A 16,393-nucleotide genomic window follows, 5' to 3' on the forward strand; every position below is an offset into this window, starting at 1 on the left:
GAGGCGACGCGGGCACCTCTCCCTCCACGCCGCTCCGCGCCGGCAGCTGACGTTAGGGGGCGGGGGCGAACGAGAGCCCTCGACGTCGGCGCGTGCGGGGCGGGCCGCGGGCCACGCGCGCCGCCGGGGGAGGAGGAGGTCACGGGGCGGAGGGAAGGGGCGGGGTGGGGAGTAAGAGCGGCGCCAGCGGGGCTGGCGCGCATGCGTGGGGGCTGTCGTTGTGGGGCGGTCGGGGCCGAGGAGCGGGTGAGGCGGTTGCGGGGCCCAGAGGCGCCTCAGCGGCTCCCCTCGCGTCCCTCCTCAGCAGGCGCCTCGGCCTGGCAACGAGCCCCGAGGGGTGGGAGGCTGCCAGGCGGGGGCTTCCTCTCAGTGTGGGGTGGACGGGGAACTGTTGGGGCGGGGGGGTAGGGGTGTGGGGCTGGATCTTGGTTGTGGGAAGCGGCTGCCGCGCGGGTTGTCGTTACTAGCGGTGGTTGTTTGTGCGAGTGCGGGGTGGGGAGGGCCGGAGTGGGAAGGTTCGAGGCAGGCCTTGGGGCCGGTCCCGCCTGCTGCCTGCCCTTCCCTCGCCCCCACGGGCTTTGTGCTGCATGCTCTCATTGCTAACGGAGACTTCCCTTTGTCGGAGTGCGGGGTGGCTTGTGAGGAATTGACTTCCTCGGAGTCTGGACCTGGGTTTTTTTGTGGCCTAGCAAGAAGCGGTTTCCTGAGCGGTTGGCATCTTATTGGATGGATTCAGTCGTTCCCAAAGGAATGGAGGAATGCAGTTGATAAGTCCTTAACCACCCTGTGGTTCCATAGGCAGCATCAGAAGCTGGCTTCATCTTCTCCACTCTGGCACTTTGGGGGTGGGCCTGTGTAACCACCTCTGGGTACCTTTTTAGTGGCAGTATAAACCAAGGGAGATGGAAGAAAAGGAGCGATGTGATAAATTCCAGATAGTACCTTGAGACTAAGGGAATTCATATATTTTGATTTTTTTTTTTTCTTTGGGGGCTTGGTGGGGGAGGGAAATATTATATTTTATGGGCTATGGGAGGAGGGTGGAAAAATATGTTGCAGATCTTTATGTGGTTTTTAAAACCAGCTGTCAGAGGCAATTACTGAATAAACTGAAGGACAAGAGTGGGGTTTGTGAGCTGGAAGCAACGCTAGCCTGCAAAAATAAAGGGGCAGTGGGCTTCTGTTGTGACTGTGGAGGAAGAAACTTCAGCCTTCTGCATTTCTCACCGCCTACTCTCCATCCACCCTACGCGAAAATGAGTTGTGTGCCATGGAAAGGTGACAAGACCAAATCGGAATCACTGGAGCCACCCCAGCAACCACCACTGCATATTTACCACGAGAAACAGCGTAGGGAGCTGTGTGCCCTCCATGCCCTCAACAATGTCTTCCAGGACAGCAACGCCTTCACCAGGGAAACCCTGCAAGAGATTTTTCAGAGGTAGGATACTCTGCACTGATGTTAGCTTCCCCACGTCCTCTGTTGCTTGGAGGAATTTTCAGATTTTATTTGGGGGAAAAAGAGCAAAAGGGGATCAAAGTATGCCACTGCTTGCTTTGAACTGAATGTAGCTTATTTATATATGCCCCTCTGCCTTTTTTTTTTTTTTTCCTCCCTTTCTCCATGCAGAAATTCTTATTGCTTAAACTGTTCTGGCTGCCAATTTTGGGTCCAAGGGCTTCGTTGCAGATACTGTCATGTGGTTGGACTTCTATCTTCTCCCCCCTCAACCTTAAAGCATCTTCTACCCATTTGTATTTTTGCCCCTCCCTCGTGTGGATGTTATCTTGATGTTAATAACTGATAATGGATTGCTTTCGGAGAGTGAAGGCAGCAATAATGACAAATGGTTCACAATAAAAATTCCTTGATTTAGTACCACAAAACTTTTACGTTTTTTGGAAATCGAGAGCTTTGCGAAATGAGTGACTCCTTATTCAAGCAGTTCACTGAAGTTCTTCAAATTTCTTTTTCCATGCAGCAGACCTTGTGTACTCTGTCAAGCTGGATTTAATTTCAGTAGCTAAGTTTTCATATTCTGAGGCTTTGTTAAATGTTTCCCAGGCAGCCTCAAATAATAGAAGCATTTTTAAGTTTTACTGGGATAAATGTAAATTATTCATGTGGCCTGTAGCATAGCTCACATTTTGTTCATTGTTTATTTCATGCTCTTTCAGTGCTTTGTGCGAATTCTGAGCATGCCCATTGAAAACTGTGATGAAGAAAATAATCAAATAGGAAACAGGGTCTACTCTGATAATATATGGATGTTGTGCTCATTGCATAAGTTTGACTTGAATACCTGTTACCAGCAGTTGACAGCATCCTGTTTATGACAGGAAGTCACTCTTGATGACAGTGGTTACACAGGTACTGTTGGACAAGACAGCCACAGTACCTTGTGCTGATGAGAAGGGAGCTACGTGCCTGTTGCTGCTGTCCCAAAAATCAGCAGGTTTATGAAACTGCTGCTTGACTCGTTGAACATACACCTGTCTTTAGCAAAAGAAGTGTGGCAATGGACAACAGCAAATGCCAGATTAAAATGCTATGTCTGGTAGCACTGCAAATAAAATTCCTGCTGAAGTGGAGCTGGACCAGTGTAAAGGTGCTATGGTTTTGTTCCAGAGCAGCAATTGTCAGAATCATAATCATAGATGGATTTCTATTGGCCTGAAGCAAACAAAAGCAGTTCATGTGGTAGGAGTGTGATGTTCTAATTAGTTGGCTTTCATTTGGCTTGTTGAGAGAGAATTACTGTTCCGCTTGAAACCTCTCAGGAAGATCTGAGATGTTAATCTTCTTGGACCCCTTGCCATACAAGAGAGAATTTGTCTTTGATTCTAACCTGGTATTGTGCAATCCTGGTATTCAAATCAAGATACAGATTGATTCAGCCCCATGGTAGTATTGAAATATTTGTGGAAATTCTTCTCAGAAATGGATGAGCTATAAGTTATGCAAAAGAATTGCACCTGCCCTGGTATCTGTACTGGGTTACTACTTGTATCTAGCTCTCTGCCTTGCCTTCACGAAGTGTGTATTTAGTTGCCCTTCGTACATAATTTTTCCATATGTCTTCCCTGTGTCATGTTCTGTGTCAATGTTGTTGAAGAACTGAATACTTTTAATAAGATAGAGAAATGTGGTGAAATGTGGATTTTTAATTATGTTTTTTTTTAAACCTGGTGTTGACAAGGTAACAAAATCACAAATAAAGCTTTCTGTAGCTTCTACCACATCCCTTGAGGAATGATTGAACCACATTGCTTAATCATTAGTTTCCCTTTTGCTGCGTGCCATTGCATAAGGCCAGTAAAGTCTGTTGATTATCGTCTCAAGCATATGCCAAAACTTGGTCAGAGCTCCCATCTGATTTTGTAGTCCTTCCTCTGTTCATTCCTCTAATATAAAAATACGTATTTTGATGTTCCTCTGGCTTTTGTTGCAGGAAGTAAGATTGTATGTTCCAGATGTTGTATGGAGATAGAAACAAAATCTCTTTGCTTCACTGGAGTTTGTGTATTGAGACCTGATTAGGAAAGACAACTGCATTCAGGAATCTTGGAGCCCATTGTGCTGAGACAACATGTTGATAAAAGTTTCTGGCTTGGAAAGCTCAGAATGATTGTTATTTGGATTTCTGTCTGACTTCATCAGCCTTCCTCAGCTTAGTGTCTAGATATTAAAAACAAAGCAAAAAAAAAACCAACAACTTTAGGGAGTCAACTTAATTCCTCTTCTAATCAAACTTCTTCAGCTGATGATTGTGGACCCTTTTTAGGGGTGTATGAGTAGAGACCTTGAGGCAATTCCTTGTGGAAGGTTGCTCACAGGTACCAGTTCTTTGCCACCTCTGGTCTCTTCATCTCATTTCTGGGGCTCTTAAAGTTACAGGAAGGGACACAAATAAACTTGTCTCTGGAAACCTGGTGCCACAAGGGGTGCTTGTGCAGCCCAAAGGGCTTTCCTAGCTCACTTGCACTCATGAATGAGAGTCAATAGGCTGAAGCAGTGATCTTGAGGAATTAGTGGTAGCCAAGTGATCATGCTTTATGGAGATGCTGGAAGAGCCATGACAAGCTGCAGTCACATCTCTGATTAGTAAAACATAGCAGAGTTTTGGAATCTGGAAACCATGATTCTGTGAAAGGTGGTGGGGATTTAATAGCTTTTCCTATTGCCAGGCTGTGTTGCACTCTTCTTGCTTCTGGGCTGTTCTGCTGTGGTCTGCTCCACTGCAAGAAAACTCAGCTGATACAGAAAGCTACCTGGCTGTAGACCAGCCACAGGTAGAAAGGCTGAAACTCCCTACTCAATCCACTGCTTTCTTGTCAAATGTCTGATGTTGTCAGGAGAAGAACGCAGAAGGGCTGAGGGATTTTCAGTGGATGAAGTATGCCTGCCTTGCACTGTGCTAAAGGCTGAGCAAAAAACATGCAGGAGTATCAGGAGTTTTGGGGCAGAGAGTTGACTTGAGGGAGAGGCAGGTGAAATGTGGATATCTGGATTATATGGAACATCTGAACCTTGTGCCAGCAGAACTAATGGAGCTGTTGCCAATATAAACAGAAACTCATCACAACAGAACTGACACTGGGCTTGACTTTCCTTGGTTTGGATTGCATGGTCTTGCTGTTCTCTGTTCACAGCTATCTCATGAGCTTGCTCTTACAGCTGTTGAAGCCCATCTGTCACCTCCATAATAATTCACCCCCTTATTGTTTCCCCTCCTTTAAAAACTTTCTTGGGGGAAAAAAACATAAACCAATAAAAGTGACAAACCAACCTTACCCCCTGCCCCCACCATGTGTCTCCATGTTTTATGTCTTGAACCCATTACCTGCATTTCTGGGAAGACTGTCTTATATTTTTGTGTAACATGAATTTCTGGATGCTGTTTCTGGATGCTGTAGTAATGCTAGTGCTGAGATTTGTTTGCAGCAAGGTTACCTTTTTAGTTGCCCACAGCAACAGATAATTTTTTTAAAATTTCAAGGTGTTTTTTTTGGTTTTTTTTTTTTTTTTTCCTACAACAACAGCAATGCTTCACAAAGCTCCCAACCCTAAATATCTTCTTAGCTATGTTTCTGAATTCTTCTTTAAATTTACTGGGGTAAATTTACTGCAGCTAAACCACTCTGCCTCTTGTTACCTCATCCAGTCTTCAAGACTGGTGTTGACTGCTGGACTCTTGAAATTGTGATCGTTGTTCTGAATGGCAAACTGGCTTTTACTCCACCTCTGAATTGAGGAAGAAATAACTTTCAGAAGCATCTTTCAGAAATACCAGTTCAGGGAGGGGAGAAAGAGCTTCCTGCTTTGCAGGGTTTTTTTCACATCAAAGCTAGGATTTTTGGAGGCTTTGTATATCAAAGTACATTATTTAGCACTCTCAGCCCCTTTGAGTGATAAAGGGGAATGGAACTGTTTGTGTTAAACACAACCCTTCTGAAAACAGACTCCAGTTATATAGAAAATAGCCCCTTCCAACTGTGGAATATAGGTTCCACAAACACCTGCTAGAGCAGTCTCCTGTTCTGTTTGCAGGCTGTCTCCCAACACCATGGTGACACCCCACAAGAAGAGCATGCTGGGAAATGGAAACTATGATGTGAACGTGATCATGGCAGCACTGCAGACCAAAGGCTATGAGGCGGTTTGGTGGGACAAGCGCAGGTATTGAGGAGTTGTGGAATTCCAGAGGTGGCAGCTGTTTGTAAAAACAAGAAAGAGGTGAAGAAGTACCAGAATATAATCTTATTGCTGTCATGTTTTCTGCACTCTTTCAGGGATGTTAATGTCATTGCCCTGTCTAACGTGATGGGCTTCATCATGAATCTGCCCTCCAGCCTTTGCTGGGGCCCTCTGAAGCTCCCCCTCAAGCGACAGCACTGGATCTGTGTCCGGGAAGTGGGAGGCACCTACTACAACCTTGACTCCAAACTCAAGATGCCTGAGTGGATTGGAGGTGAAAGTGAGCTCAGGTAGAATTTTATTTTATGCTTTCATCCTGTTCCTCCTTGAATCCCTCCCTATTGGAGGTGGGGGAATATATCCTTAACCAGTTGGTGACTGAAGCATTTATAGTTGACCTTCAATAGCAAAGACATGAGATTAATGAGGTTCTTGTGGCTCCGCTTAGTGAAGCTAGGAAAATGGCTTTTGGCAGTGGCAATCTCTGCAAGCTCAGGAGAAACCTGACTTTGCCTCTTAAGGGCTGGCTCTGTCACTAGTAATGAAGGTAGATGTCATATGTGGTTTTAGTGAGTGACATCTGCAAGATATGCTGTGCCTTGCTCAGAGAGAGAGTATTGGTGTTCCTTTACCTCTTTAGTAGTGATCTCTCTGTGTGTTCCCAACAAAAAGCTTTCAAGACCAAAAGTGCAGCCTTATTTCTGACACCAGAGAAGGCTGCTTGTTAGGAATCATGCTGCCTTAACTCGCCCAGGATGGTTGGTGTAGTCAGTTCGACTATCTGCTCTTAGTTGTTGGTTAGTTTCCATCCCATCCTGTCTGAAAGCCTACTAGCAGCTTTGCTGTCTTGACTGGGCTTGTGCTGAGATAGGGATTGCACATGAGAATTATTTGCAGAGCCTACCTTGCCACTGAAATCTTGAAGTGACTATCAGCCCCTTGTGAAAGTAGCATGATTCTGGAACTACTGTGCAGAGCTTCTGGGTGAATTTTATTCTGAGTGTGCTGTTCTTCAGCAGTAAACAAGGGCTTCCTATATAAGGAATCTAGAAAAGCTAGGAGAGAAAACATTGATTTTACTTTCATAGTTATTAGGAAAAAAGAAGTTTGGTATTAGAAAAAGCTTAAAAGCAGACAGAAGCTGCAGAACCGTGTCAAATGACCAGCTGGTATGCTCCTGCTATGACCTGTGGTAAAAACATCAAAATGATAGGTCATTTAAGGTTTTTCCCCACAAGAAAAACCCACAAGTATTGCAGATTTGTGGGAGTTATTGTAAAACAAAGTGGGATCTTTTTGATCTTGGAGATCTAAAGAAACTGAATTGGTTTTAATTCTACTTTTGCCACCTGGGAAAACTGGGAATAAACATCTGTGTAGAGTTCTCTCTGCTGAGGTTATGATCATGTCTGTCTGATTCTGTGGCAGTTTTCTGGTGAGAGGTGTGTTGAATCGAGTGGGACAAGTTTAATATTTGTTTGGGTTTTGGTTTGTTTTGGGGTTTTTTTGTCAGGTAAAAACTAAATGTGTGTGGGTTTCCTCCCATTTCCTGTCATATTTGTATAGTCAGTTGCAATTTAGTTGTTGCAGAAGATGGTGAAGTTCTGCATTCAGTAGCACTTATTTCTGTTTCTCTTTATGATAGGAAATTTTTGAAACATCAGCTGAGAGGAAAGAACTGTGAACTCCTGCTGGTGGTGCCAGAGGAGGTAGAAGCACATCAGAGCTGGAGAGCTGACATGTGACCTGGACCAATTCTGTCCTCCCACTACAGCTCTTCCCCTTTACCGAACTCCTGACATCCTAAAACCTGAATAATGGGTGCCCCAGACTCTTCTCATCTGGAATTTCCTTTGTTAGGCTCTTCTCTTCCTTCCTTGGTGCAATAGGGCAACTGCGTAGGACACTGGTGGGGTAGGGGTTGGGGGGAAGAATTGAGGGCAGAGTGGAGGAAACTGGAAGCCAATCATTTTAATTGCAAAGGCAGGTGAGCTGCTTGCCCTTCAGCTAGCCAGAAGGCATTGCAGTCTTGAAAAGCCGGCTTTGGGGCTGGAGTATCTGGAAGCCTCTGGCCTGCCTTTCCCCGCATGGCCCAAGGCTATGTGTGGTAGGACACTGCTCCCTCCAGGCCTTGCTGGGGGAGAGCAGGGGCTGAGCACATTGCTGCCTCTTCAGAAGTCTCTCCCTCCAAAACAAGTTGTCATGAAGACATTTGCAATTCCTAAGGGTCTCTCAGGACATTTTCAAACACTAGGAATGGTACGGTGCTCAGCACAACCCTCTGCTTCTTATGGATGGTTTGTGCCAGGACTTAGCAAACAATAATAAAACCGGTGTCATCTTTCAAGAAGTTCCTCGGGTAGCTACAGGATTCTTCCCCAGTGTCTCCAGGGATTTTCATATGTAGTGAGTGGTTTGGCAGCAGGTGGCTGGCGAAGGCAATGTGGAAACAGCAAGCACAGGCTAATTGAGGAGTATCTAGTTTCTGAACTGGGAAGGGGCCTTAGTTTACTTGGGTTTCCTTGTGCTACATTGTTGGCTTTTTTCCTTCTTGAACATCTGTGTTGGTCTTCTGCATGGTCAACCAAGTAGTTTCGGGGCTGCTTGGAGAGGGGAATGTAACTTGAAGGGGTTTTTAGAGGAATTTGTTCTCTTTCATTTTCCTCTTTCCAGAATTCTAAGCCAATCACTAATGTCATGCAGAATGTCCCAGAAAGGGGTAAAGTTACAAAGGAAAAATCAGCTGAGGAGGGAAGCCTTTTAAAGTCAGATCTTGCCCTTTGTATTTACTAGCTGATAACATGAAAGATGCAGAGGGTCCACCAGAACCTTCAGGCATTGGAGAGATCCTGGGTTGGTAGTTGAACCAACCTCTCCTTTAGCATTGGCCCAACAAACATTCCACTAGTGGATGAATGGCTTTTTTCCTCTCCCTTCTGTGGGGAAGAACGACTAGATGTGGAGACACTAAGAGGAATCTTCACTGGCTGTTTCCTGGTCACCTGCGTGAGTTGTTGTTTGGTCATACCTTCCACAGCAGGAGGAGGAAACACTCAATTTGGACCAGACTTTGTTGCATTTAGCGCTTCCTGGTCAAGCTGCTGTTTGCTTCCCTCCCTTTACATGTAGGAGGTCACTTAAACAGCAGTCTCTGGGATGTGATGGAGCTTGAAGGATCCTGCTCCATTGTGCAGGGAAATCTCATTGCTGGTGTTTGAGCTCACGGAAGGAGGGGTTGTTAACTACCTTTTCTCAGTTATTTTTCTCTCAAGAGCTCTGCAAACACATGAGCAGGTGCTTGAAGCTGAAAGACCACCATAATCACACGTTCCTACCAGAGAACAAAGACCACATGACAACAGGACGATGCTGTTCACAGACCCCTGGACACCTGGAAAGCACCATTTTGCAATCTTTTGAGCACAGCCTCCCACAGTCAAGGGCAAATCGATGGCTCTTAAGTTTTAAAGACCCAATGTTTCTATAAAAAGTCCTATTTCGTAACACATTCCAGTGACCAATACCAGCTGGCAGTTTTTAAAACACTTCACAGGCAGATGCGCAGCCTGCAGTTGTTCTGCTCGTGACTTGAAGCCATTTCTTCAAGGAGTATGGGGGGGTGTAGTAAAATAACAGCAACATTTTCTATGCTGACTGAAGTTGCACTTTGGAAACCCTGTTTGCATGGAAACTGCAAGCCAACAGATCAGTGCACAATATGCAAAGATGTTTTAAAGTATTTTGGGGCTACTTTTCCTTCTCCTTTGATGTCAGCTCCTTTCCCGTGGTGGGGACACAGTGTGATCCAACTGCTCAGGTAAAGGGAAGGTGTACAATCACACCCCCATGGGAGATGAGGATAGTGTAGCCCAAAAGGGTGGGTGAGCCAGTCCAGTCCCACCAGTTGGGAGTGGAGAAGCCCGTGGTTTTTCTTGCTTAATTTTTGTTTGTTTTTTTTTTGTTAGATCCTTGTTTTGGGTTTGTTTACAGAGATGTATTTTGTTTAACCAAATATTAAAAATGGATAAAACATTTCCATATAAATGTCCTATCACTTCTGTATGTTCAACTGAGTTGTTCTGTAACGAAGTATATAAAGGAAAAATAAATTTTTTTTTTTGTTTGGTTATAAAACTGCAACTCTTCTGTGAGTTAAGAACTCTGAAAGTCATGCACTGGTGTTGAGGTAGAGTCACCTCTCTGAAGGCTCTGTTAAGCCAACACAAAGCTTTCTTAGCAACCTGAAAGTGACAAAGTGGTGTCTGTGCCTTGCCTCGCTGCTGTGCCATGCATGAAAGTGAAGGGTTTCTACCCAGAAAGAACTGAGCCTCCCTAAAGGATGTCTATTAAAAACCACACTGCTCAGGTTGGATTTATTTAATATTCAATACAAAAAATACGCAGCTGATATCTGAAGTTCTACTTTATGAGGCAGAGGATCAGTGCGGGTGTGATCGTCTCGAACCTGGCCTGCTGCTCCCTCGGCTCTGGCGCACACACGCACACACAGCATTGCAGTGACAGTATTTTTGCAGATGCTTCTTCCCAAAGAGCGTTTTCCACGAGGCACAGCTACCTGCACCCCCTCCTTCCTTTGCTGGGGAAGTCACTCCTCCTCCTGTCACCGGTGTTCTTCGGCTCAAAGTCAGCCAGGAAAGGATAGGTTTTGTTTGCCACCTTTCAAGGCCTGACCTGTGCCCCAAGGTGGTTTTGTGGGGGCAAGGAGGCTGGAGAGGAACTCTCCCAGTTCAAGTCTGTAACTGGTTATGGCATAGTGATTGAATAAAAGGAAAGACTCACGACTTCTATGGCAGGAGGATGCAGACAGGAGCCATCATCAGGTCAAGAAGGGGGGATTTCCCCCCACCTTCTTATGAACAGGTCAATGTCCCAAAGGAGAACAAAAAATAAAAACTAACAGAAAAAAATGCCCTGACCCAATAAATCAACAGTTCAATGTATAGTAATTTCAAGGTCTTTCCACACGATAAGAATCCAACACAGCTTTCACAAATTATATTTTTCCAGACAGTGGAGGCAGGGCCCCAGGCATTCCGCCTGAGAGCCCTGTATTGGGTCCAAGGAGGATCTGGAAGAAAAATGGTCAGTTGAGGGGCTGCAAGAACACAGGAGAGCTGCCGTGCAGCACCTTCCCCTCCCACAGATACTCAGTGGGCCACTGAAGGTACTTCCATTCCTACTCTGCTATGACAGCCACATTTGACCACAGCACATGCAAACAGGGCAGGTTTGAGCATCACTGCATTAGGCCTATAAGTTGTCCCTACTCCTTGTTTTGGCCCAATGAAAGGTGTCTTGTGTTTGCCTGAGTTTGCTGCCAGCTGGGACTTGGCAAGACTGTCACATCCAGCCAGAGCATCTGGTGGGATGAACAAAGCCACAATATATAACAAACTGCAATTGTTTCCTAAGCTTCTGCAACAGCTGGTAACTGGAAGGTGGTGCAGGCACTCTGACCCAACTCTGAAGGGCCTTGAGAGAGGACTGGGATATTCCTGCCTCACCTGTCGCTGCTGCAGCTGCTGCTGTTGCTCCATCTGCAGTTTTTCAGTTTCAAAGACTACAGGAAGAACCAGAATCATGAAAGAGGTGGTCCCAATCCACAGAGCTGCCCTGGAGAATCTAGGGATGAGAAAGCACAGTAGGAATAAGAACCGGATCATTATCTGCCTCTTAGAGGCATTAGGCATCTTCTGTGTTTCCTTTCCACGCCTCAGACAAAATCCCTCCCCTGGTTCCACCTCCAAGCGTCGGGGTTGCCCTTTCTCTCTATCCTCTCCACCCGGCTTTGCCCATGCTGCCGAGAAGCAAAAGCTGCAGCCCTGCCGCTCCCCGCCCGCTCCGCACTGCGCTGCCAGCGGCCAAAGCCGCAGTGGGAGACGGCAGAGCCGCCCCGCACCCACCCGGCAGCCCGCTCCCAAAGGCCTCCCACCCAGCCCGGCGCGCCGCTCCTTCACCTGTACATCTTCTGCGCTACCATCAGCGACAGGTCGAAGGTGGCTCCAGCTGCCGAGCGGACGCTCTCGGGGAACATCTCTGTCAGCCCCCACAGCCGCTCCGCCAGCGTCTCGTCCAGCTGCGGGCGGCACACACCGCGTCAGGCCCACCCCGGCCCTGCGCGCCCGCCGGGGTCACCCCGCCAGGCCCGCCCGCCCCGCCCGGCTCGGCCCGCTGCCGCCCGCCCCGCTACCTCCTCGTCGTCGTCCTCTTCTTCCAGTTCATCCTCCAGCTCCTCGGCCTTGCCCGAGGTGCCCTTGGGCAGCAGTTCCTCCGGGGACAGGGACGCAGCGGCAGCCATCACCACCAGCCAGGGACAGAGGGGGCGGAGAGCCAGCGGAAGCGGAACGGCGGCCAGAGCGCCGCCGGAAGCGGTGTGGTGTTCCCTCAGCTCGGGAACGGGAGAGAACGCCACGCAGCGGACAGGAGCACGACCGCCTCCCACCGCTGGGCTCACCCGGGCCGGCCACGCTCCTCGTCCCGGTTCCCCATCGCCACTCAGCTCGCAGCACGACCTTTTACATAATAAACGCTCACAGAACCCGGCTTGAAATGTAAATTTTTATATGCAAAACTCTTGAGAACAACAGTGGGGGTAGCCAGCCTCCTTGCTCTCCTTTCCTCCAGCCAACTCTTTTTCATTTTTTTCTACAGCTGTGGTTCTTCAATTCCTCCAGCTCCTTCTCCATCAGGTGGGACTCAGCTGTGGTCTCGGAGAGCTGCAACACAGCAAAGGACCAACACTGAGCCACTCCTCCCAACCTCCACCCTGTCCTATGGCTGTGGGGCAAACACCAGGATCTGTGACCTTGCTGCCTGATGTGCTCCTTGGACATGTGTGGTGGGACACATGTCCTGGCTTTGGGTGGGATGGAGTTAATTTTCTTAGCAGCTGGTACAATGCTGTGTCTGGATTTAGTGTGAGTATAATGTTGATAACACACTGACGTTTTAGTTGTCACTAAGTAGAGATATCCTAAGTTAAGGATTCTCTCAGTTTCTCACCAAGAAGATGCACAAGAATCTGAGAGGAAGCATGGCCAGGACAGCTGACCTGAACAAACCAAAGGGACAATCCCTATCATATGGCATCATGCCCAACATATAAACTGGGAGGAGCTGTCTGGGAGGGGTGGGTTTCTGCTCGAGCATCAGTCAGCAGCTGGTGACCAATTGCATTGTGCATCAGAGGCTCTATTTCTCTATCTTTTTTGTTATTTTTCTTTTCATTACTACTGTTTTTTTATCTACTTTAGTTATTTAATTATACTACTATTATTTTAATTATCAGACTGTTCTTATGTTGCTGCTGCAGAGAAATTGACAGACATGCCAGCTGAGAAACTGTCCAGAGAGTTTCAGTCATTTGAGGGTAAGCTCTGTCCCCAGTCTGTACAGATCAGTATCTTGGCTACTAGGAGATGCTTGTTCCTCTGCTCAAGAGAGAATACCATGGGGTAACCTATGGTTTTACCTGTAGGCTTATGGAAAGGACATGCAGGAGTGGGATGGAAGACCTACCTCAATCCTAAAGGAATGAGTACATGAGTTGCAAGGAAATCCTCATAAAAGAGGATTCTTTTGGGAGAATTCATGCTCCAGTCTCCAGTGGGTAGTTTCCCAGAGGAGGTATAAGGGACAATTTTACTCCTAATCCTATGGAAAGGAATTCTAATCTATTTTTACAAGAAGTGAGTGGAAAATCCAATGACCAGTACTAGAGGGGCCCTGCCTATTATTGTATTTCATTATTGTTATGATTTAATAATAACAACAAACGTAACAAAACCAGAGAGAAACAAAAGCCCAGAAATGACAAGTGATGCACCATGCAATTGCTCACTGCCCACTGACCAATACCTGAGCAGCAATCTGCCCCTCGGGATCAGCTCCTCACAGTAATACACTGAGCAGGATGTCCTATGGTACCTATGTCCCTTTGGTTAGTTTGGGTCAGCTGTCCTGGCCATGCTCCCTCCCAGCTTCTTGTGTTCCTGCTCACTGGCACAGCATGGGAGACTGAGAAATCCTTCACTTAGGATAAGTGCTACTTAGCAACAACTAAACCATCAGCGTGTTATCAACATTATCTTCACACCAAATCCAAAACATAGCACTGTACCAGCTACTAGGAAGCAAATGAACTCTATCCCAGTTAAAACCAGGACAACATGAAAGCCCCTTAGATGGATCAGAGATTGCTTTCTTTCTGAAGAAGCACTTCATGATGCAGCAGCACATGCAGTGAGACGTATGCACCTTGGAAGGTTTTCTGATTTCACAACACAACCTTTCCAGACATGTCACCAGGATTTACAGCCATAGGCCAGCACCTGGGTGAGGGAGTTTGTTCCTCTTTGAGTGAGAGGGAAGTTGAGATTCCACACTTCACTGAGGTTGCCTGAAAAACCTAGAGAGCAGCTGGGACTTCTGCTAAGTGCTCCAGCCACCAAAGCTGCTTGCCAGTTTTAAAACATGGGGAGGGCATAAGGTAGAAAATGATGAAGGGTTGAGTGTTTCCTGAAACTGACATGAACGCTAAATCACTTACCAGACTGAGAATACATGTATTCTATTTCACTGAAAATATCTCCAGATTTGAAGCATGAAAGCTGTGATCTCTGGGTAAAGTAAAATTTTGGTTTATTTAGGGACTGGGAATTCCTTCATCCATAGGCATATGTCACAGCACTTGTCACAGCAGATGAAAGCTTTAATCTTCTGTGACCAGAAAAGGTGGCTGTAACTTGGTTTCACAGTCAGAGCAGAGGCCAGAGGGTAAAAATATAAAGCCATACTCCATGCAGAAACGGAAAGAGGAGACATGGTGCTTGCAGTGGCTCCTCTTTAATCCCTCCACAGGTGAATTATAGTTAAGATCCTGTGGGGGAAACCTTCCCCTCTTCTTTCAAGAGGTCAGACTTTACTCCCACAGACACTTTTCTGTTACAGTTGCCTTGTGTAGCAGGGCAAAGCAGCAAGAGTGGGGTGCAGCCAGAACAGCCTCTTTGGTAGTCTCAGCACTCTTTGCGTGGGCACTTCCACTACTGTTGGCAGGTGGCTGTTGGGCAGACTCACCATGTCCAGCAGAATTTCCACCTTCAGCCGAAGGAGGTTGTTTTCTTCCTGTAGCTGCTGGTTTCGTTTGTGTAAGCGCTGCATTTCCCTGTTATCCCCAGCGAAGCTTCCTGATTCTGGAAGGAACAAAATAGGTCAAAATATGGATTGTCAGCCAACCATGGCTTCTGTGGACCAAAGTAAGCTGAGCTGTACTCTACCTGCCACCCACTGGCCATTTTCAAACTTGAGGCTGTGGCCAGAGAGGTTCACAGTGGGGGTGCCGTACTCCAGGCCCAGCTCAGTCTCACGGTTCGATCTGTCCGTCTGCATGGAGATGGCAACATTTTACTGAAGCACATGAAGGCTGGGGAAGGACTGCTTACAAGGGCATGTAGCAATAGGATGATGGCTGATGGATTTAAACCAGAGCAGGGTAGGTTTAGGTTAGACATAATGAGGAAGTTCTTTACAATGAGAGTGGTGAAATACTGACACAGGTTGCTCAGAGGTGTGGTTGAGACCCCATCCCTGGAGACATTGAAAGGTCAAGCTTGATGGGGCCCTGAGAAGCCTCATCTAGTGGAGATATCCCTGCTCACTGCATGGGAGTTGGACAAGATGACCTTTGAGGGTCCCTTCCAACCCAATGCACTCTGTGATTCTGTGAAATCCAAAGCCAGTCTTTCCCCCTGCTCTTCCATTTCTTAGTGACTGGCATTCCAGCAGAAGTTGCTGGTCCGACTGGCCTTGAAGCCTGAAACCCTACTTTGGTCATGTACCACTGCAGTAGAAGACTGTCTCCTTTCACTACCATGCCTACACCTTCTCCTGCCCCAGCATGCACTCATCTCCCTGACATAAAGACCACTGGTGAGCAGTTTTAGGTGAAAGTTCTGGACTGTGGGTGGGGTGATGATGAGCCTATCCTGAGCTAGTGTCTAACTTCATATACAGTCACCAGTGATTAGAAATGGTAGTGCAGTGCAGGAGGAAAGAGGCATGGTTGGGAGCTCTTTTACAAGTTACAGCACTTAAAGCAGGAGCCACCCACCCCCGGTCACGGAGCAAGCATTCCCTCAAGCAAAGGACTCACAAAGTACAGGCTGGAGAGAGAGGCGCATTTCCTCGGAGGGGTTTTCTTGGGGCGGAACGTGTTCCCGAAGAGGGGCATCACGCGTTGCTGGCCGTCCGGACGAGATGCTCCCCTCGACCTCCCTCAATGCTGCTCGCAGAAGAGACGGGACGCGGCCGGTATGAGGCCTCAGGCCAGAAGCAGCAACATGACAACACAGCCACGTTGGTGGGGACGAGGCTTCCTCCAGCAGCCCTTTTCCCGGCACTTCCACCGACTGTTTTCCACCTAAAACCAGACCCTAGTCAAGTTCTCCTTGCCCCCGCTCTTCAGAAAGAGTTAAATGGCGCTTGGGGGTGGGAGCTCGGGCCGTACCACCCAACGGCAGCGCTGAGAAGAAAGGAGGGGAGAAGCGGCGAGTGCTATTCCCCGCACGAGCTAGCCCCTCGATCCGTGTTCCAACCCCCGGCAGAGCAGCGGGCAGAGCAGATGAGGAACACCCCAACCCCCCACACTCCCCCCGCCCCGGACTGGTAGAGTCAGCC

The 16,393-nt window shown here is 47.4% G+C and overlaps 3 protein-coding genes across 3 annotated transcripts; 1 reads left to right on the plus strand and 2 right to left on the minus strand.

The window, feature by feature from the left end:
- Positions 1-1,073: 1,073 nt before the first annotated feature.
- On the plus strand, positions 1,074-7,522 carry JOSD1 (Josephin domain containing 1). The gene is made up of 4 exons (XM_054386743.1): positions 1,074-1,441; positions 5,552-5,680; positions 5,794-5,988; positions 7,344-7,522. The coding sequence occupies exons 1-4, from the start codon at positions 1,257-1,259 to the stop codon at positions 7,441-7,443; spliced, it is 609 nt and encodes a 202-aa protein (XP_054242718.1). The 5' UTR covers positions 1,074-1,256; the 3' UTR covers positions 7,444-7,522.
- A 2,543-nt stretch (positions 7,523-10,065) lies between these two features.
- On the minus strand, positions 10,066-12,025 carry TOMM22 (translocase of outer mitochondrial membrane 22). The gene is made up of 4 exons (XM_054386843.1): positions 11,910-12,025; positions 11,677-11,795; positions 11,224-11,341; positions 10,066-10,787 (listed from the first exon to the last, which is right to left on the minus strand). Exons 1-4 carry the CDS (start codon positions 12,015-12,017, stop codon positions 10,713-10,715), a joined length of 420 nt encoding a protein of 139 aa, XP_054242818.1. The 5' UTR covers positions 12,018-12,025; the 3' UTR covers positions 10,066-10,712.
- A 329-nt stretch (positions 12,026-12,354) lies between these two features.
- Positions 12,355-15,947, minus strand: CBY1 (chibby family member 1, beta catenin antagonist). The gene is made up of 4 exons (XM_054387003.1): positions 15,870-15,947; positions 14,995-15,100; positions 14,795-14,910; positions 12,355-12,435 (listed from the first exon to the last, which is right to left on the minus strand). The coding sequence occupies exons 1-4, from the start codon at positions 15,945-15,947 to the stop codon at positions 12,355-12,357; spliced, it is 381 nt and encodes a 126-aa protein (XP_054242978.1).
- Between the last annotated feature and the right edge of the window lie 446 nt (positions 15,948-16,393).

The sequence above is a fragment of the Indicator indicator genome, chromosome 14, assembly GCF_027791375.1.
Source record: "Indicator indicator isolate 239-I01 chromosome 14, UM_Iind_1.1, whole genome shotgun sequence".
In the NCBI taxonomy this organism is placed as follows: Eukaryota; Metazoa; Chordata; class Aves; order Piciformes; family Indicatoridae; genus Indicator; species Indicator indicator.